Raw genomic sequence first — 23,119 nt, forward strand, 5'->3', positions numbered from 1 at the left:
ACTTTTCTAACTGTATTAAAATAGATACATGACTGTTCTAATACAGAATGTTCACCCGTGGACCACCTGATATCCTCTTGTACACTGCTTGTGGTATGCACATCAAGCTCTGAGAAACAGTGGCCACATGGTCACAGTGGATTAATTCATAGCTTGACCTGATTTTATATAGTATTTCCTTGGATGTTGACACTAAAACCTTGGGACTCTCATTTTTTCAGGAAGTTCACATTCAGCAGAATTCAGGCATTGGAAGGGCCTCGTGAGGATACTTCTGCTCGAGGTCAGACAGTACAAACAGCTGTTATTGTCTCCTCATGTCTGGAAAGTCTCCTTGGAAGGGCTTGACGTGCTTTGGCTAAGTAGTGCTTCTGTGCCAGTTATCTTTGCTCCAGTCTGCGTCCCCAGACTGCAAGCCATCTCCCAGTTATGGGGCAGTATTCCCAAGGGATATGTGACCCTAAAAGTGCGGGGGAATGCAAGCAAATACTGCCCTCACTCCCAAATAATTGGCCCAAAGCCTATGTTGCATTAAGAGTTGGCCAGGAGTCAGAATGATGATGGAGTAGCGGAACCACAGAGGCTCCCTCCCCAGCACCCAATGAACTGAACCAAAAAGCAGTTAAGAACAGAAACATTCACCAGCATCAACCAAACAAACAAAAAAACCCAACCAATCACAACTTTATGGCAAAGGAAGGCAACACCCCACCCGACCCTTCAGAAGCAGTCCTGGGAAAAGAAGGGAAGGGTACAAAATCCTAAGGACCCCTACTAATTCAGATCGGTATGGAAGAAGCTGGTGGGGGAGGTGAGTAGATGGCCTTGGTAAATGTCAGGAGACATCATCAGCAGAGGCAGGAGGGCAACCCAGGGCAGGCCATCTCTGCATTGAGCTACAGGAAAGAGACTGTAGGAGTGCGTGCGCCCTGGCTAGGCAGAGCAGGCTGTGGTATAAGACATTTCATTGGCTTCCAAAAGAGAGAACAGCACACTGGACCCCCAGCCAGGGCAGGCCTAGTGCTCCTACCTCTCCTCCATGGCGGAACACCACGTAGAAAGCATCAGCCAACCACAAATTGTAGCTCAGAGGGAGAGAGTGTCAAGGATACCTTGGCTTACTATAAAAGAGCTCTGGATAGAGTGTTCACGTTAAATGTGAGCAAGATGAAGATAAGTGTCATGACAACTACGTGAAAATGCTACAGCAGAATAAAGACAGGAACATGGATTGCAAAAAGTAAACATACAGCCAGTTGGGCCTGAGTGGAAACCCAAAGCAAGAAAACTCAACTTCACAAGTATTTCGTGCTATCGGAGAGCTCAGGATCAGTTCAGTGGAAATAAAAACTCAATATCGTTATGATAAAACAAGAATGAGATTTTTAAAAAAATTTTTATTTTTAATTGTGATAAAATATCTATAACATGAAACTTGCTGTCTTTTCCGTTTTTAGGTGTACAGTTCAGTAGTGTTAAGTGCATTCACATTGTGCAGCCAACCTCCAGAACTCTTTTCGTTTTGCAAAACTGACTACCCATTAAACAATTCCCCATTCCCCCCCACCCTCTCCCCTGGTAACCACCGTTCTTTCCATCTTAATGAATTTGACTACTGCAGGTGCCTCACAGGAATGGGATCATAGAGGACTTGTCCTTTGGTGACTGGCTTATTTCACTTAGCATAATGTTCTCAAGTCTCACCCATGTTGTAGTTTGAATCAGAATGTTTTCCCTTTTAAGACTGAATAATATTCTAATCTATAATATACCACATTTTGTTTCTCCTTCCATTCCTTGATAGACACTTGGGTCACTTCCACTTTTTGCTATTGAGAACAATGCTGCTATGAAGATGGGTGTATAAATATCCCTTTGAGTCACCTGCTTTCAGGCCTTTTGGGTATATTACCCAGAATTAGAACTGCTAGATTGTATGATAATTCCATGCTTCATTGTTTAAGGAGCCACCATACTCTTTTCCATAGCAGCTGTGCCATTTTACATCCTCACCAACACTTGTTATTTGGGGTTTTTTTTTGACAATAGCTATCCTAATGAATATGAAGTGGAATGGGATTTTTAAAAGACACACTGAAGAGGGGTACCTGGATGGTCCAGTTAGTTAAGTGTCTGACTCTTGGTTTTAGCTCAGGTCGAGATCTCAGGGTTATGAGATTGAGCCCTGTGTTGGGCTCTGCTCTCAGTGAGGAGTCTGCTTGGGATTCTCTCCCTCTCCCTCTGCCCCTCCTGCTGATGTTCTCTCTCTCTCTCTCTCTAAAAATAAATGAATAAATCTTTAAAAAAAAGATAGATTGAGGAGCCAAGAAAAGAAATTGAGGAAAAAACACAGTACAAGTTTTGAACCAGAAAAGAACAAAACAAAATAAAACAGCATAAACATCACCAAACATCAAATGAATGGCATAGGGGAAAAGCATGAGATGATCACAGGAAAGGAGTTAAAGTAGTAAGACAGAAAATGACAGCTATGGTGGATGGGGAAAGCCATCTAGCATCTGGGGCAGAAAAAGAATGCAGAGATATGACACAGGAAAATTTTTCTGGAAGGGAGAAAGAGCTAAATCTTTGGTCAGAAGATCATGTGACATATCTTAAAAAGCAAATAGAGAATGACCAAGATATACCCTGATCTAAAGCTTCAGGACTGTAAGCCCCAGGCTGAAAAAGCAAGTTATACAAAATGGGGGATGGCGAAATTGGTGTCAGAATTCTCCGTACCAACATTCCCTTCCATAAAATAGGAGCATGATCTACAAACTTGTGAGAGGAATAGAATTACTTAAATAATGTAAAATTTTATTTATAATTTAAAGCATAATATTGAAATAATATGAAATTGTTTTCACAAATGTTATTATTCAACAATGAAAGCAGTAAGCAGACAGTCTTGATCTGAAGGAACTAGAGGAATGTAGTGACCATGAGCATTTCTTGATAAAAATTACCTTATGATGAAATTGACCCAAATGACTCAAATCAATGGGTGATGGGTATTAAGGAAGGCACTTGTTATGATGAGCGCTGGGTGTTATATGTAAGTGATCAATCACTAAATTCTACTCTTGAAACTAATATTACACTGTATGTTAACTAACTAGAATTTATATAAGAACAAAAAAATAACAGATTCAGGAGTTGAAAAGCCATGGTTAAAAAAAAAGTAACAACAAAAAGGAATTGATGAACATTCAAACCTATATTATAATGTAGTTTTAAGACTAAACAACTTAGGGGGAAGATTATTGTTCCAGAACCATAAAAATATTATGCACCCAACACAACAAAAATGTTATAAGCAATGGGGCACCTGAGGGGGCTCAGTCAGTTAAGCATCCAACTCTTGATTTCAGCTGAGGTCATGATCTCAGGGCTGTGAGATTGAGCCCCGTGTTGGGTTCTGTGCTAGGCGTGGAGCCTGCTTAAGATTCTCTCTCTCTTTCTCTGTCCTTTGCCCCCCGCTTGTGCACATGCATTCTCTCTCTCTTTCTTTTTTTTTTTTAAAGATTTTATTTATTTATTTGAGAGAGAGAGAATGAGAGAGAGAGAGCACAAGAGGGAAGAGGGTCAGAGAGAGAAGCAGACTCCCTGCTGAGCAGGGAGCCCGATGTGGGACTCGATCCTGGGACTCCAGGATCATGACCTGAGCCGAAGGCCGTCGCTTAACCAACTGAGCCACCCAGGTGCCCTCTCTCTCTCTTTCTAAAAAAAAAAAAAAAGAAGAAGAAAAATGATGAGGTATGGGGAAAGGAAGAACTATCAAGTGTTAATTATAGAGCATTAATGTGAAAATATATAGTTTACCTCTTAAATTTTCATATACTTTTTTCAAAAGCAGCGTTAAATCTTTTGTGTGTGTATATGTGTTGCTGTTGTTTAAATATTTAACTGTAGGTCAAAAAGCCATTTAGTTTTCACTTCTGTTTCTTTTTTTTCTGTTACATTCAAGCAAAATTAAATAACCTTTCTGAGAAAAAAAGCTATTAATACAGGATATGTGCCTGAAAAGATGTCCAGAATGATGTTCAACAACTCTAAGTACAGTGGTGGGTTATTGGATGACTTGTTTTCTCCTTTATACTTTTTTATGTTGCTTGTATTTTTTTAATGAGCCCACATTTTTGTAAAAGTCCCTATAGTTTTATAAAAGCCATAAAATCATTACTGGTTTTTTTTTTTTTAAAGATTTTATTTATTTATTTGAGAGAGAGAATGAGATAGGGAGAGAGAGCATGAGAGGGGGGAGGGTCCGAGGGAGAAGCAGACTCCCTGCTGAGCAAGGAGCCCAATGTGGGACTCGATCCCGGGACTCCAGGATCATGACCTGAGCCAAAGGCAGTCGCTTAACCAACTGAGCCACCCAGGCGCCCCAAATCATTACTGTTAATATAAAATATTGGTCAGTAGTATTGTCATTATTCTAGTTGCGTCTTAATCATTTAAAAAAAATTAATAGTCTTGTCTTGACAAACACCAGAAAGAGCCCTTGACAGTATTTTTGCAACTCGTGCCTAAGATATTGGCAACTGCCTTGGGGCAAAAGGCATGTGCAGAGGAAAACATTAGCTATTCTAACAGGATGTGTTTTGCCTTCTTATTGAATTCATAAATCTAAACAATGAGCTGGTGAGTGTGAAGTGGGATTGACTCGGATTCCCATGATGCTGGTGACAGAAGGTATAGTACAAGTGTAGTGTGGTTTGTTGTACACATGGCTGAATGAGGAATATGAAAACCTCACTTCTAGTTTGGGCCTAACCAATAAGCAGCACCAGAATTTGGGGTGTTTAGAGTGCTTCTCAGTCTCTGCGCTTCCCTACGTTGAACTTCTTTCTTTTCTTGAATTTCCCATGGTCTCCTGCCTCCAGGCCTTTGCACAGGCAGTTCCCTCTGCCCAAGGCACATTTCCTTACCCTTCCCTTCATGGGGCTCTTTCTTGTGTTCAGGGCTTAGCTTTAGCCTCCTTCCTCTAGAAGGCCTTCTGCATTGTAACGGATGGTCCTTCCGTTGGTAGTTCCAGTGGTAACACTCGGTGTCAGAGTTCCTGCAGCAGACCAGCCTCAGGAAGACGGGGGTCTAGGAAGTGCAAGGTTAGGTTCTCTCGTTGCCCTCCCACAACACATGCTTTTGACTTCCTCCTCTGGGCTCTGCCCGGGCGGTAACTCTCCTCCTGCTACCTCGTGGCCTCTGAGTTTTCTTTTTTTCTCAGCAGGCCTCTTCAGTTCTCCTTCTGTTAGAAACTGCAACTTTGCTTGGTAATGTTCAAAGTTTATCAGGAGAGAGTAGCTGTTCTATTTAAGCCCATTTCCCTCCAGCACTAGCCATTCCTGCAGGAGAGAGTGTCACCCCTGCACCCACAGGCCTGTGCTGGGGGGAACTGGGGCCCAGGCTGGCGTTCTTAATTCCCTCTGAACCCCCTGCGTGGCCTCTCTGGTATAAGAGATGGAAGGGGAGAAAGCATATTACAAAGCGGGAAGTGCCATGAAATCCTAAACATATGTTTTATATATAAAAGACCAAAAAGAAAGATCAAATCATTATCAGTAGGGTTTCTCTGATGGGATTTCTAGTTATTTTTATTTTCTTATTTTCACATTTTCTGTAATAAACAGTTTCACAGATGCTAAATGGCATTTTGTAAGCTCCTATATATGACTTTTTCCTGAGCAGCCCCCAAGAAGACTAGGGAGAGTTGGCTCTGCCAGATGAAGCATCATGCTGTTCTATTCACATATTTCCTCTCTGCCCCCATCTAATGTGTTTGTTTGCTCTTTTCTCCCTCATGTCTTTCTTATCCCCAGATGACCAGATGACTGGTATCCCCCCGCACATCCTCAATAGCTCCCCATCCGACCAGCAGATCAACCAGCTGGCTCAGAGGCTGGGCCCTGAGTGGGAGCCTGTGGTGCTGTCTCTGGGCCTGTCCCAGACGGATATCTACCGCTGTAAGGCCAACCACCCCCACAACGTGCAGTCGCAGATGGTGGAGGCCTTCATCCGCTGGAGGCAGCGCTATGGGAAGCAGGCCACCTTCCGGAGCTTGCACAGAGGCCTCCAGGCCATGGAGGCGGACCCCTCGGTGCTCCAGCACATGTTGGAGTGATGGGGTCTCCCTCCATCAACCCATGGGGGAGTGTGTCCCCAAGTTGCGTGTGTGGAATCCTGACTTTCTCCCAGGGCAGGTAGTTTTGGGGGCTTTGGCGGGGTGGGGGAGGGTTCTTTTTAATGATCTGTAGATGAATGGAGAAAATGGGATTTCCAGTTGATGTTACCTTAAAGGCCGGATTACTCAGTAGCTCTACCACATTGACTTGGCAGTTCATTATTTTTAATTGCTTGAAGATTGAATTGTTTTAACTGTGCAGGTTTTAATTGTGTGAGTGCCCTTTAATAAACTGGTAAATCATAATGGCTCCAAGAAAATTACTGTGTTATCATATTACATGCAGGTGTCCTATATATATATATATAAATATATGTGTGTCCTATATATATATAAATATATATAAATTATATATATATAAATATATATATATAAATATATATAGCATCTACTTTGATATTGCCTGGGAACTGAACTGTGGACTTTGCTATTAATGATGATGATAATAAAAAGTGAATTACTATATATAATGTGGCCTTTCATGAGACAGTATTGTTTGTTTTTCCTCATTCCTGTAGTGCAGAGATTAAGGGTGTAAAAGTACAGTAGTCCTTTTTTTGAAACAGAATTACTAGTAATAACAAAATGGTTGCTTTCTTCAGTCAGAATAAATCGCTCAGACAGGGTGTCTGAATTAAATTTAAGACACTGAACCTCCCTGCAAGACCAGTTCAGGTACCAGCATGCATCCCTGAGCCCTTCATCTTTAAGAGATTGCTTAAGAAAATCCTGTGTTTAAAGGACTTAGCTGGGGGACAAAAGAGGGTGTGGTTTTTCCCTTGACGTTGTAGTGATTGAAGTGTTATGCTCCTAGGAGTATGACTTAGTCTTCTGTCTTTCTATTAATGACACATGGTATTTGTCAAATGCTTTACTGTTTTCAAGGTTTTTCATATACGTGATCTCATTTGGGCCTCACAAAAATCCTATGAAGTAGTTGGGCAAGAGAGGTGAGTCTCCTGTAGTGAGATTAGGTGATTTGCTGGGGGCGAATGAGCTAGAATGTCTTTGGAGCCCTGCTTCTTTCCAGCTGCTCCCTGCTGCTTCTCCTCCCCTCTCCCGTGCTCCTCGAAGAAGCTTGAGTCCTGTTCTCCTGTTAGCAGCATTGCCGTGGACAAGCTCCTCCTCTTCTCTAACGCTGCACAAAAGAGGAAATGATTGTCCCCTCCTCCAAGATTTTTGTGATAATTAAGGGAATAATGTCTGCCAAGGACTCATCTAGTGCCTGGCCCTTAGTCAGTTCTCAGAAGTGGTAACTGTTCATTTGCTGCTGTGGCTGCCCATGGATGAAGTTCACAGGCAGAGCTGGTTAGTGGCTAAAGCTGAGGGCACTGCAGAAGGAAGTACTACGACCATGTTTCCTGCCAAGCTTTAACATGTGATGTTATTTACTAACTCTACCATGGGTCCAATCAAGAGAGGGACAGGATGGGGCGCCTGGGTGGCTCAGTCGTTAAGCGTCTGCCTTTGGCTCAGGTCATGATCCCAGGGTCCTGGGATCGAGCCCCACGTCAAGCTCCCTGTTCGGCGGGAAGCCTGCTTCTCCCTCTCCCCCTTCCCCTGCTTGTGTTCTCTCTCTCGCTGTGTCTCTCTCTGTCAAATAAATACATAAAATCTTAAAAAAAAAAAAAAAAAGAGGAACAGGTGAACATTCCCAATTCATGATCTGTTCTTCAGAATAATCGGGGGATCTATTTCCTAATCCTAACCTAACCCAGGATTTTTTGCAAAGGGAAAAAAGTGTACTTTTTACCTCTCTCTGTTCTGGGACAAGTGTATAGAAAGGTAGAGTTGAACGTGAAGTGACTGCTCTAAAAGGTGACAGTGGTGTGTCAATTGCATCCCCTCAGATGTCTGGCAACCATAATTCCCTTGACTAAAAAAGATCAGTTACCTAACAGTTCAGCAGGATGGTCTGCTGGCCTCATCAGCTCTAATTTTCCATTTTGTAGCCCAGCCATTAATTCATTGTCTTATAAAATTCTCAGACTTTTGGCCCCATCACTGCCCTAGTGATAGACTGTACTATGGCATCTTCATCAAACTGCCTGCCATTCTGAACCTTGAACTTGTTACTTGCTGTTTGTCCCTCTGAGTTTGCTAATAGAGCATGGCTTTGGCTTTTGTTCTCACTGCAGTTTTGGCCAAGGGTGTATGGCTGGGCTCTGCTGCATCTGACTAGATGGCATTTTAGAAGTGGCTCTGATGATTAGCTAGTTCATCTTCCCACCATTTGCTTGGAATTGGAATCTATCATGCCAAAGACACTTCAGTGCTCTGTGAGCAGTGAAGGACAATTTGTGATGAACTGGCCCATCATGGGCTGCCAGGGCCAGGAGAGAGCTCTGACTTGTTGCCCTTAATGAGGAGGGTGTCTCCACCATCAAATGGCAGCTGCACCTGCTGGGCCTGCTCATCATGTTCTTGCAGAAGATTTGCAGAGTGCAAGAAACAGAGCATCTAAACGCTACCTCATTTCTGCCTCTGGCTGTGGAAAGTGATGCTGAATTTTGTCTTCCTACCTCCCAGGAGAAATGGGTAGGTGACGTGCCTGCAAGGAGTCCATGTGTTTTTGCCTGGTAGAAGATTCTACAGTTCCAGAGGCTGCCTACCACCAACAGAATCCTGAATGAGTACAGGGCAGCGGCAGAGCATTTGCAAGCACTGTCCAAAAAAATATAAAGTCTTGCTCCACTTTGGTTTGGGATGCACGTGCATGTACATTCATGAGTATGCCCTCTTACTTTTTAAAAACTATAACTTTTATGAAATTTTTCTCTGTACAAAAATAGTGCATGCTCATTATAGCAGTTTAGAAAATACCAGTGAGCAAGAATAAAAAAATAAAAATTACCCCTACTCCATCTTCCAAAGATAACCACAATGACACCCCAGTTTTAGTCTCTACCCCCAGTTACTTTCCTATGGCTGTATATTCTTTTTCTAATGAAAATGACATTGTATCAAAGCAACTATAACTACAATAAGTAGTTAAAGGCTACACAAAATTAAAAGAGGTTGGTATCCACAATCCCAGTTTTCAAAGTATACAAAGTATATACAAAGCTGTCATCATCAAGACAGTATGGTACTGGCACAAAAATAGATACCAGGCTCAATGGAACAGAATGGAGAGCCCAGAAACAAATCCATGCATATATGGTCAATTAATCTATAATGGAGGAGACATGGACGTATAATGGGGAAAAGACAGTCTCTTCAACAAAGGGTGCTGGGAAAACTGGGCAGTGACATACAGAAGAATGAAATTAGACCACTCTCTCACACCACTCACAAAAATAATCTCAAAATGGATTAAAGACCTAAATGTGAGACCTGAAACTATAAAACTCCTAAAAGAAAACATAGGCAGTAATCTCTTAGACATCAACCTTAGGTGTCTTAACAACCTTAGCAATGTAGTTATGGATATGTTTCCTCAGGCAAGGGAAACAAAAGCAAAAATAAACTGTTGAGACTCTACCAAACTAAAAAGCTTCTGCACAGCAAAAGAAGCTATCAACAAGATGAAAAGGCAACCTACTGAATGGGAGAAAATATTTGCAAAAGATATATCTGATAAGGAGTTAATAGCCCAAATATATAAAGAACTCCTACAACTCAATACCAGAAAAACAAATAACCCAATTAAAAAATGGGCAGGCCTTAATAGACATTTTCCTGAAGAAGACAGATGGCCAACAGACACATGAAAAGATGCTCAACATCTTTTCATCATCAAGGAAATGCAAATCAAAACCACAATGAGATATCACCTCACACTGTCAGAACGGCTAAAATAAAAAAGACAAGAAATAACAAGTATTGGTGAGGAAGTGGAGAAAAGGGAACCCTTGTGCACTGTTGGAATGAAAATTGGTGCAGCCACTGTGGAAAACAGTATGGAGATTCCTCAAAAAAACAAAAATAGAAGTACCATACAATCCAATAATTCCACTTCTGGAAATTTACCCAGAGAAAATGAAAACACTAGTTTGAAAAGCTATCTGCACCCCTATGTTTATTGCGGCATTATTAACAGTAGCCAAGAGATGGAAGCAACCTAAGTGTCCATCGATAGATGAATGGATAAAGAAGAGGTGGCATACATATACAATGGAATATTCCTCAGCCATAAAAAAAGAATGAAATCTTGCCATTTGTGACAACATAGATGCAATTTTAGGGTATTATGCTAAGTGAAATAAATCAGAAAAAGACAAATACCATATGATTTCACTTATATGTGGAATCTAAGAAACAAAACAAATGAGCAAACAAAACAGAAACAGGCTAATAGGTACAGAAAAGAAAATGTTGGTTATGGGGTGTGGGGAAGGGATGGGTTGGGAGGGCAGGTGAAGGGGATTACAAGGTATAAACTTCTAGTTATAAAATAACAGCATAGGGAACATAGTCAATAATATTGTAATAACTTGGTATAATGACATATGTTAACTAGATTTATTATAGGGATCATTTCATAATGTGTAAAAACATCAAACCACTATGATGTGCACCTGAAATGAATAGGATATTGTATGTCAATTATACTTCAGTAAAAAAATGGGATTGTATTGCACATGCTGTTTTACAATTGGCTTCTTTTATTTAACATAGAGCTGTCTTTCCATGTCATTAAAGATTTGTCTATACCAGTGATTTTCATTGTCCTTTGTGTTTGGAGCACACTTTCAAGTCCTATAATTTTCGGCAGCATGTTTGAAGAAATTAAAAAGACTCTAACTACTGAATGTAAAAATGTCTTTCGCTGTCAAAACCTCCACCATTTTCCCACTGTTCGCCTTACCCCCCCTTTAGAACCATGCCCTTGCTTGAGTAGAGCTTTTTGCTGCTCCTACTATCGTACACTCATCTCTCGAAAAAGCAAAGTTGAGCACTTTCCCATAAACATTCTGGGCTTAATCTGAGCTTTTTATTTATTCCTTACAGCAGGAAGCCCTCTCCACTGCTCTGTGCAACCCACTCAGCTCCGTGTGCCATTTCTACCAGCATGTGCATTCCTTCCGATGGCCGATGGGAGTTGGGGTGTGTGGCTGCCCTTCTCCACCGTCATGTTTAGCGGTGGCATGCCGCACCCGCATAGGCATGCATCATCATTTGTTAACCACTTTCCTGTTACGTGAGAGGGATCTTTAGGTGGTTTTTGCTTTGTCACTTTTATAAGCAGTGATGTGATGCAAAGGAGTTCCTTGTTGCTAAATGTTTACATTCAGCTGAAGTTACAATGAGCTGGATCCCTCTTTTGTTTAGCTCCAGACTTATTTAAATTTTATTATCAATTAGTTTTATTATATAGCAAACCGCCCCAGCATATGTTGGCTTAAAACTTAGTTCACAATTCTGGGAGCCAGTTGGACTGTTCTGATCTGAGTCAACGCAGCGAATCTCTGCCGGAATCATGCATCTGTGGTCAGCTGATGGGCTGGCTGAGGCTGGCTGATCCGGGATGGCCTCGCTTGCATGCCTGGCAAGTGGCATGCAGTTGCCTGCAGCAACAGAGGTGTCTCCGTCACACATCTCTACCCATAAAGTTTGCCCTGCCTTCTTCACTTGGCAGTGGTGGCCGGGGTCCCATGGGCAGCAAGAGGCAAACCCCAATGGGCAAACACTTTTCAAGCCTGTTTGCCTCCCTTTTGCTAATATTTTGTTGGCTGAAGGGAGTCCTAAAGCAAGCCCAGCGTCAGTGTGGGAGGGCTCTACTGAAGGGCATTGGGAGAGGGAGGGCAATAATTTGGGTACATTTTTTGCAATCTACTATGGTCAATATTTTAAAATTGAGATTTTTCAGTTCTGTTGAAAAACAAAGTTTGGCTACTCTGGATCCCCCTTGTCACTTTGCAATAATGGGCAGGTCCCTTGCAGAGTGCCACCATCCTCACCTTGGACAGAATGTACACTTCTTAGCCAGCTCCTCTTGTCTGCTGCGTTACCTGCTGAGCCCCCACAGACATTTACACCTATGGCCTCTAGGCATACAGCCAGGAGGATTCTTAGGATACACTCATAGAAGTAGAACTGCCCAGTTGAAAGTTGCACATATTTTTAAAAACGACTTTGACTTTCTAAAACTTTTTAAAAATTATTTTAAAAACTACTTTTGCTTGGGCAGAATATAATGGGTTGGTTTTAAATGCCAGTTAATCCCCCCAAACTTCTGTGGTCCCTGAGGAAGTTCTTGCTGGGGCACACACACATGCACGTGCACACACACATGCAACTGAGGCAGTAGAATGAGTCTGTCTTCATCCCTTTCTCTGGAGAATTCTCCAGAACTGGTAGTTTTGGAAAGAGACTCCCCTCATTCAGTTATTCAGCAGATGCTTATTGAGAAGTTACTATAAGCCAGTCACTCTGCTAGGTGGGGAAGAAAGAAGATGACCAAGAAATACACAGTCCTCCAGGAACTCACTGTTTGGCCAATGAGCCCAAGGTGGATTGGATCTGTAATCACAACATGGTACAATAAGGTCCATGCCTGAATGCCTAGTCTGTGGGAACACAGAGGAGAAATAATTCATCCTGCCTTGATTCAGAGGTGGGAGGCCTGGGGCATACTTGCATGAGGCGCCCTCACTCGGACATATCCCTATGCCGTTTTCCTCACATGTAAAATAGGTTATGATAAGCATACCCACCTACGGTTACAGTGAGGATACAGAAAGCTTACAACAGTGTCAGGTACAGAAAAATGTTTCGCCAAATCATTGAGCTGAATTATTTTAGCTATGAGGGTTTTTCTTATACTCTTCACCCTGCCAGGGCCCTAAGAAGTGTGAAGGTCAGAATCACCTTTTCCTGTTGTGATTTGCAGTATGGAAATGAAGGTGCATGGTCCTTCAGTACTTTTACCAGGACTCTGAAAATAAGGAATATGAACTGGTAAGCCAATTCAGAGCATATTCAGAATGGGGATGGGATTCTGATCTAACACGTGACTGTCATTAAATGAATCCCTACAAACATTGAGCTAATGATTTATGTAAGCTACCAGAGATAGAAAGATAAAGAAGACATAGATCCTGCCCTGTAGGATCATAGCCTGCTGGGGAGACAAACATAGCAGCCAGCAATTATGATACTGTTTGGCCAGCACAGAGGAGGGAGCAATTAAGTTGGCCACAGAGAAGGTGGCACTTCAATGGGGCTTTTATAAGTTCTGCCCAAGTTAGTATGTTGGTCCCTTTGGGGGACACTAATGCATATGGACCCCAGAATTCCACTTAATTTATTTATTTGATATCCAATTTGACAAATAGCACTTCTTGCCATGGGTCTACAAGATGCTTCCATGGTGCTGTCAAGGGAATCTTATTTATAGACTAAGTGGCCAATATTATCCAATTCTGTACATCGAGACAAGACATTGAGAAACATGTGGTTTATTTATCCACAGTAGAATTGGATCAGGCTTCAGATTTTAGATATCAGGCATATTTGGGGGGTTCTTTGTGCCATTCCTAGCCTTTAGTTCTTCCTCTGAAAGACCCACAGATTAAAATTAGATGTTGCTGGCATAGATGGAATGTTTTTAATGTAATAACTGCCTGTTTACTTCTTAGAATCATAAACAGAGCTTAGAAGAACAGGGATGTCTATCTTGTTGGCATTTACTGTTTTTATAGAAAAATTAAAGTCTCACAAAGACACAGTTCAGTGAGCCAATTAAGCCTTGTTTGTTAAAATTATGTAAAATATATGGCAATGATTCTGAAAGCTATTATTAATTCAAAACATAGGCCATGAAATCCAGGTTTGAGTACTTAAGAAGTAAAAAATAGACCCAATGTCTTGATAATATTTATATGTCTTCATTTCTTTTTCACATTCTGTCTCTGGCCAGTGCTGTTTTTAGTGTCAGATTACATTCCTAACGGAGAATATTTGTGGAAAATATTTCCTATGGTCTGAATGCTTGTGTTTCCCCCTCACCCCCATTTATATGTTGAAATTCCAACCCCCAAAGTTGAGGGTCTCAGGAGATGGGGCCTTTGGGAGGTGATTAGGTCACCAGGGTGGAGCCCTCATGAAGAGACCCCACAGAGCTTCCTAGCTCCTTCCTCTGAGCTAGGATACAGTGAGAAAACCCCAGCTCTAAACCAGAAGAGGTCCTAGAGCATGACCATGCTGGTGCCTTGCTCCTGAACTTCCCAGCTTCCAGAATTGTGAGCAATAAATTTTTGCTGTTTATAAACTACTCAGTCTGTGGTATTTTGTTATAGCAGCATGAACAGACTGAGACAATATAAAATGGGTTAGATCAAATAATTATTATTCTTTCTTTTGGTGACATATAACCTCCTTCTTGTCAGCTTCTAGGAGATGAATTGATTTAATCAGGACTTTGCTGATACCACAGTCTTTGGCATGACTTCTTGGCTCATTGCTGATCCCAGGAAAAGACTGAGTGCTGACAAATGAAGTAAGTCAGTCCATTCATAGACTAGTGGTGAACTTAGTGCCTCTGGCTGTCATGGCCAAGGATGAGAGGGATCTGTCTAGGGAGTAGTTCTCTGAAGGCTCAGAGTATCTGTAATAGGGGTGGTTCTTATGCATGTAGGGAGCATAGATCCCTTTAAGAATGTGAAAAGGCTGTCAAATCCGCAGGAAGAACGCAGGCTTCTTTGTGGAATCATTCTTTTAAAAAATGCACGTGTACACACATACGTACCACAACAGTTGGCATTTAATTTTGAGGACATTTCCACTACACCTGAATCCGGTTCACTCATCCCAAGAACCCTAAGTCTGTAGGATCCCTGGCATCATCAGCATCTAGGCCTGACTTGTTACTTTTTGGTTTTGTAGAGTATATGGAAGATTGGCGTCCAACAGAATGAAGCTCAATGTTTCTGTTGGATTTCACTAGCATATAATTCCTGGCATGAAGGGCTAACCATGGTATTGGAAGGAAGGTGAAACCATTTGTCTAAACCCTGATCTTTATACAGCTGATCACAGATCTTGTGTCCTATGGGAAGGCAGGCAGGTTAAGAGCTTGCAGACCTGCAATGTATGACAATCTCTAGCTTCTAAGAGCTTTCTGCCTTCACCCCATCTCTATAGAACCAGGGATCCTAGACAGGAAAGGACTGAGACTTCTGTGCCCAGCACACTGGGAATAACTGATTTCAGGGGGAAGTTATATAGAGCCTCATCTGCTTTATATACTGGGAAATTATTTCTGACAATATCTTTTTGTCTAGCCATCTGCTTGGATCAAGTTTCTGCCAGCCTCTGGATGAAGTAATTATTCCCTGCTCTGAAACTGAACTCCATGCTGGCTGTCTGCTGAGGGAGTGGACACTTTGGTTGTCTGTTTTCTATTGTCAAGGGTTCTTTTGTCACTTACTATTGTCAGCTGCTGATTTTCCAACAAACACTATCTTTGAGGCTAAAAATAAACCCTCCCAACACAAGTGCTCTCTTTATGATAGTGTGAAAGACAAAATAGAGCAGTCAATTGTGGATATAATTTTATTCAGACTATCGCAATAGAGGGAACGTTTATTAATGAGAAATGTCTCAAAGAAAAGGAAGGAGGCCTGAGTTTTATAGAGGCAAGTAAACAAGGGAGTCATCCACAAGTCTTACGGGAATCATGAGGAAAGATAGAGGTGGGTCTTATCTCAGAATATGGGAAGGCTGCGTTGTCCTTTGTGGTGGTTAGCTATTTCTTGGAACACAAAAGGGTGGGGGGATTTCTCAACCTTCAGTGCTTTCAGGGAGCACAGAGTTCAGACAAAGTTCAACATTGTCAAAAGTCACATCTTTTTAACTTTCAAGAGCCTAAAGCAAATTTGGAAGAAAAAAGTTGTTTTTGTGAGGTTTGGGTGTGAGGTAAAATCAGACTTCTGGCATCTTAACTGCCTGTTCTAGAAAAGACACTTAAGCTGTCTCCTCATTTAATTTGGCTGAAGAAAAATGAATGGCCTGCATGACCAAAGCTTAACAAAAGGAAAAGAAACAAAGCTATTATGACTTTCCTAGAGACATAGAGAGCCCATGGAACAATTTTCAATTTGTACCAGTCATAGGAACTCTGTGACTTACAAAAATTTATCAACATATATGTTTTGAGCCCCTGCTGTATGCCAGGCATGGATATAGGTGCTGGGCATACAGCAGTCAATGTGCCAGTCCAAAACTTCTCCCCTCATGGAGCTCCCTGCTACAGAGAAAAAGAATGCACAAAGGGACAGTGAGAGCCAGAGGAGGGAGCTGTGTAGTTTTTAAAAAAGTTTGGTCCGAGAAGGTTTCCGTAAGACGGTAACAGGAGTAAAGCCCTGAGGAAGTGAGGGAGGGAGCCATGCTGAGGCCTGAGGGAATCTTTTGGGTGGAGGGAAGAGCGAAGTGTGAAGTCCTGAGATGGAACTTGCCAAACATTTGCAAGGAATAGCAAGGAGGCCAGAGTGGCTTGAGTGCGGCAGGCAAGAGAGCAAGTAGTTGGGGCTGAGGCCCGAGAGTCGTGGGAAGCAGAGGCTAGACAGTCCGATGGGCCATCGTAATGACGTTGGCTTTCACTCAGGGTAACATGGGAAGCCACTGGTTGACTTTTGGCAGAGACGTGACATTGTCTAATTTCTATTTGCAAAGGCTCACCCTAGCTAACATTTTAGGAGGGCTGAAGGGAAACAGTAAAGAGGCTACTGCACCTTTCTCGAGAAGGTGGGGGCTTGGATCAAGATGGTCATGGTGAAGTGTAGTAAATGTGTGATGTGCTGCTCAGTTCCCCTTCACGAATGAAAGATTGATTCTGCCAGCAGCTGGGAGGTCCCTAGCTAATGGCTTTTGGCTGTCAGCCCTCTTCAAGAATTGCCTCCTCTGAAGAGAGCCATTGTGCCCAGTGGCATTCCCCCTTCCCAGGGCAGCCTGCATCCAGTGACCTGTCAGTAAGGGGTATAAAGGCCTGATGCCTCACCTCAATTCAAGACAATTCCCAAGGGCTGTCCTAGCTCAGAGCTCGTTGTGCAGGCAGTGCCCATTGTGACTGAATCACAGCCCAACTTTTCCTTCTGCCCAAGTCTGTTTGCTTCCCTCCTCAGGCGTGGTGGATCCCAGGAGCACTCCTCAGGCGTGGTGGATCCCAGGAGCACTCCTCAGGCGTGGTGGATCCCAGGAGCACTCCTCAGGCGTGGTGGATCCCAGGAGCACTCCCAGACAAGCTTCCTGCTCGCTGAGCTCCATCTCAGAGCCAGCTTCCAGGGAAACACAACCTGTGACATGGAGAGGGGAGCGGTGGTCAGAAATATATTCAGGATATATTTTGAAGGTAGAGCCAAGTGGATTTGCCGATGGATTGGATGTGATGTTAAAAGTAGAAAAAAAAAATCAATGATGAAACACTGAGATTTTTGTCCCAAACAAACAAAAGGATGGAATCACTATTAACAGATATGAGAAAGACCATGGAAAAGGCATGAGTTTTGGGGGTTGGTGAGGAAGGTAGGGAATATAATAGAAATAAAAAAAAACTCTTACAATTCATGTAGGTAAAAGGTCAAATTCCATTTCCAGGAGGACAGTCTTAACTTTGAATACTCCCAACATTATACAGTTGTAGATAGAATCTGTTGTAGTAGACGTTTCATTTAATTTGAGGAATGTGAGAGCAATTAAACATAAAAAATGTGAATGCATATTTTCAACCATTACACAATGGTTGCTAATTCATAGAGACAGAGTCGAAGTAGTTTTATAAGGGAACAAAGCCAGCCATTGGCACATCCACCAGGATATGTATCAAGAAGTTGTTTTTTTTTTTTTCTATAAGGCCCTTATAATTCATAATACAATAACAGGCTCCCATGAGAAATTGAAAAGAAGCAAAACTGCTTACAAACTCTATCTATCACTCACCCAGACAAAAATCCCAAGGCAACATGGTAGTAGTCACAATGACATGACACCACCTTGTATTGATAGAGCTCTAAGAAAACTCACAGTAAAGATAAAGTCTACTGTAGAGCACAGTAAGTAGAACATGAATCTTGAGCTGGGGCTTGACAGAGTTGAGAGTAAGTAGAAAGGCTTGGGAAGGGTATTTCTAGAGGAAGGAGGAACGTGAGAGAAGGTCCCAAAGTGAGGATGGGTAAGGCAGAGACTAGGAACAGTTGTGATGAGTCTGCCTCCCAAGAAGATTACATCAATTGGGTAAAGTGGGGAAAGTCAGCTAACTTCTAAAACCGGGCAAGGAGTTTGGAGTCCTCCTTTTGATTACCAAGGGAACAGAAGTAATTTTCTCAAAACTTTTAAGGTACCAACACTCATTGTGAATCTCCAAAATGGAAATGGGCGGTATTTCCCAAACTTAATTGACATTGGAAGCTTTTTTCCATGATACCACCTGTTACCATCTTTGGAAAGATTGATTCTACAGGCACATGGAGGCAGATGACACTCAAACACGGAGTGTGCTGGGAAAACTAGTGGCTCAAAGCTGCCAAAAGTAACCAAGATTTTTAAAGGACACAGACAGTATTTTGGGTGGTGTGCAAACAGCATTAATTTATTCTCATCCTCTTGTGATTCATCCTCACCGTTCGCAGCACATTATGGGCCACTTGGAAAGAGATTTGTGGTTCTCCGGGCCTTCTTTTCCTGCCTTGGTGATTGATAAGTCTGCCATGTTTTTTAATTGTATGACCCTTGTATTCTTGCAAGATACCTTCCTGGCTTGCGGTCACTGCATTTAGTTCAGGCAGGAGGTTGTGCTGCCTGTTCTTTAGCAGGCAGTGGGCACTCTCTCTGGTCATTGTCAGATGCCAGGTTGCACCTGTAAGACAAGCAGGAAGGAACTTCTCTTGCCCCATAACAGCAGCCCCAAGCCAGAAGCCTCTGTCTATAGCCCCAGGCCTTCGCGGTCTGTCCCCACTCTTGCCAGGACTTTCTGTGTCTTCTCTCTCTTCCCATTTGGGTTCTCCTTTGCTTACTCTGGTGCCTCTCACTGTAAGCCACTTAGAAATTGAACTTCACTTTTTCTTTTCTTCCTTCTGTAGTTCAAAAATGTCTGAAAATAGCTTGGTGTTTTGTCTGTTTATTTTGTTTCTAATGGAGCCTCTGTCAAGTCTATAGGAGTAGTTGCCAGCCGGGGTGGGGGGTGGTACCATACCCCCCGCAGCCCTTTACCATGTGGCATTTGGAAATGTTTGGAGGCATTTGGGGGGGCTTGTCCCCAGGCATGGGGGGGTACTGCTGCCATGTCATGGGTAGGGGCTGCGCATAGTGTGGGAGGTCGCCCTACACAGTGCAGAGCTGCCTTGCCCGAAATGCCAGGGACGTCCCCAGTGGGAACCACTGTAAGATTCCCAAACTGCAGTCATTTGAGTGCCACTTGGATAATTTTCAGTATCGAATGTACCACCTGTGCCATTCTTAGTTTAATATTTTTTCTTTGAATTAACTCATTTAAAAAAATCTTTCAGCAATAGTATGTTTAAAATAATGGGTCGATGTTATTTATATCTTTTACAGTACTCATAGAAATAAATACCTAACACTTCATATAAAATACGCTTCATTAGTAACACATACATGAAGTTTGGGAAATACTGGGCCCTTCTTATACCTTGTTGGGTGTTTGAAGGGAGCATTAGCCCTACATTCATTCTCTCTTCTGAACTGTGAAGGTTTAAGCAAGTGCAACTGATGGACTCCTTAGAATGGGCCTTCTAAGGGCAAGGGCCATGTCCCATGTTTAATGTTCCATAAAGGTCATTTATTTTATATAAAGAAAAAGTCTGTTCCACTGGCAATGACAGCATTCTTGACCCAAGCCCGCGGTCTCATTGCTGGTTGCAAAGTCATAGGCTAAAAGTGAGGCTTACTTGGCATTTGCCTCCTTGGATTGTCAGCTCCATGACTTTCCTAATGCAAAGTCGGGCACAGGCTTTGTGATTAATGAGTCTCAGTGAATGAATGAAAACCTGAACAAATGAATGTATGCTTACCCATCACCACTAGACAAACCATGGGGCACTGTAAATGTTACTGTCACTGAGTAAAAAAAAGTTCTGTGCACATGTTTCCTGGGCAAGTTCCATAACTTCTCTGCTTCAGATTCATTACCCTTGAAATAGGGATAATAGTACCACCCTTGCAGCACTGACATGAGGAGTCACTGAGATCGTATTTGTGAAGTGCCTAGAACAGCGTCAGGCATAGAATAAATGTTACAGAAATATTCGATGATGAATGAATCGTGTCTGTCTCGGACTTAGGTTTTCAATATTCGTGGAAAGAGGGAATCAACAAATGCTGGGTTGCAATGTTCCTACACTCCACGTCCTTGCTGCTGAGCAGTTCCCAGGGGCAGCCACAACCTCTGAAGCAGAGCGTCCCAGGCTCTGGTGAGGGGTCCTGCTGCAGTCCTCAGCACAGAAAGAACGCTCCAGAACAGGTAACCCAGGGTGAGGCGCCCCTTCCCTCCACCTCGTTATAGGCTGCACCGAAGCTGTGTCCTGGTTTCCTTGAGGCAATGCTAGAACATATCCAATGAACTAAATTCCTGCTCTGTCTCAATGGACTCATTCCGCAGGAACACGATACTCACCTACACTGAGCCCAGAGGTGGAAGGGGGACAAGAGAGAGAAAGGGATCAGGGCACTGAGAGAGCTTCTGTCATGAACCAGGCACAGGGAAAGTGATCTCAAGTGTTTTGTGTCACTTCATCCTCTGGCAACCTTAGCAGCCAGGATGTTAGCTTGACTCCCCTTATTTTACGGGTCAGAAACCTGGTGCTCCAGGCAGCTAGCTAACCCGGCCAGCGTCACTCACTACAATACATAGCAGTGCCAAAATTTGAACTCAGACCCACCCGAATTGGTTTTGTTTTTTTTTTTTAAACCCCCTAGGGTGCAGCCGAGGGCCCGGAATGGCCATGTCAGCTTCATCCTAAAATGTTTCCAGCCCACTTGCTGGATCTTTGGTGTCAACACCTTTCTCCTGTCATTAGGACAGAGATTAGGTGAGCAATGTTCATGAAATAGGTGTGCTTTAACCGCTCCCTCTGCGCCGGCCGTGGAGTCATGGGACGTAGCAGCAAAGGGAGGTTGCAGTTACTGCCCGTGGGATTTCATCAAAAGCCAAGATCATCCTGGCTGAGACAGTCGGCAGGCAGGGCATGGCTCGGCTGTGAATAGAGCATTTGTCTCATTGGCTGCAGGAAAAGGACTCTATTCATAACCTCCTGATAGCCTTTTATACGAGAAAGTGTAGGAAAAGCCAGATTCTCTGCAAGAAGGGACCTGTTCCTGTTCTCTGAGCGTGGGGATTCCACATTCCATTCCGGGCAACCCTGATTTTAGATAAATGGGTTACATTTTCTTTCCCCCACAATTATGGGGGCAGCACTAAGAAGTTGTCTTAGTATCTGAGTGTACTGGGGAGCAGTCTGACTTGATCTAGCCAAATGGAATCCGAGCTCCTCCTTGACTTCACTAAAGAATCTCTTTGCTCTCTGTCCTCACCCCAAAGCCTTCCTTCTGTCTCTAGGGTGTAGACTCCAAAACTGTTTCCAAAGTGAAATGTCATTAATATGCTCTACCCTCTGAGGAATAACCCTCCTGCCTTTCCTAGCTGACGGTGACTGCCTCCGGCCTCCCAAACAGCTTGCCTGGTGAAATCACCCACAGGATTGGGAGGTGACCTATCATCTGAATTTGTTAATTCCAGCAAAGATTATGTGAAGTTGACATTGGTAAATCTCAGGTTTGGGCTCCATGAAACGATCTCAGGCATTCCCTTCCTGGCCCCGTTGACCATGAGCTAAACAGATCTCCAACCATGGTGGCCTCCCTTGCCGTGGGAGGGATTACGCTCAGGCAGAAATGACCCCAGTATTCAAGACTCGTGATGAGTGTTTCAGGCACAAACCCACGTGTATGTGTCTTCACTGCTCCCATCTCCAGTTGGCACTTGTAAGAACCTCTTCCCTCTCATGTGCAAGCTGTGGGCATCCCATGTCAAGGCACCTTGGTTTCCTCTTCCTCAGACTCTACATCTCACATGCCACCTCAAACTTTCCTGCTCTTACCTGGTTCTTTCATTCATTCACTCACTCACTCGTTCGTTCATTCAAATATTTTTTTGTGGCACCTATAATATGCCAAGCACTGGTGGGGGATACCATAGTGAACTAAACAAGCATACATCCTGTCCTCATGGAGCTTACCATCTAGTGAAAAGTTACAAGATACAACCAGTGATAACAAGGAAGACATCAGTGAGCTATGGGAGCATGGTGAAAGGAGGCCCACTGTCACCTGGGTGTCAGAAAGTTCCTGTGAGGACACCCTGCTTCCCCACTTCCTGCCTCAGTACCTCAGGCCTGGTCCTGGAGCTCCCTCATCAGGGAGCCTTCCGCTTTGTTGGCTCAGTTGGACCATTTATTTCACTTTCGAGTTCTTCCCTCCAAGATGCCACCTCTCAGTAAGGCCCCTTTATTCTATGAACCACAGCCAAAGATGACAGGGTGAAGGCTATCAAAGATGATTTTACAAATGTTAGTCAGTGACTATGGAAATGGGGAGAAAAAGGTTGACATGAGACACATCAGCTTGTAACCTGGAAACATTACTGTAAATTCGATGTGCCAGTTCTAGAGCACTGGTAACAAGGTGCCATTTCTTGTGCACTGGCCCATCACCATACTTGGGCAGTACATACTGTCCCAGCCTCTACATCCAGGACCCCAATATTCTAAGAGGTGGTGTCCTATAATATTATTTCATTTGCCTCTAGTTTGCCTAGGAATTAGTTTAAGAGTGTTGTTTCATTTGTTCGCTAATTCAAAAAAAGTAGTTATGCCAATGGGTCAGGTGCTGTGCAAGGCAGTGGAGGGGGCTATGGTGACAAGACATGAGCAGAGTCTTGCTCAGTGCAGCTCGTGTCCATGTCCCAAAGTCAATGAACAA

General features: G+C 43.1%; 1 protein-coding gene across 1 annotated transcript in view; it reads left to right on the forward strand.

Annotated features, from left to right (window-relative positions):
* The window catches only part of CRADD (CARD and death domain containing adaptor protein), a 169,136-nt gene extending 162,706 nt beyond the window's left edge, over nt 1-6,430 (forward strand). Inside the window, exon 3 of the mRNA XM_028105523.2 lies at nt 5,823-6,430. Coding sequence (XP_027961324.1) covers nt 5,823-6,124 — 302 coding nt within the window. The 3' untranslated portion in view covers nt 6,125-6,430. The remainder of the gene's footprint in view (nt 1-5,822) is intronic.
* The last annotated feature ends 16,689 nt before the right edge of the window (nt 6,431-23,119 follow it).

The sequence above is a fragment of the Eumetopias jubatus genome, unplaced genomic scaffold (assembly GCF_037043125.1).
Source record: "Eumetopias jubatus isolate StellerSeaLion01/CBP00866 unplaced genomic scaffold, mEumJub1_p1.0 scaffold_8, whole genome shotgun sequence".
NCBI lineage: Eukaryota > Metazoa > Chordata > Mammalia > Carnivora > Otariidae > Eumetopias > Eumetopias jubatus.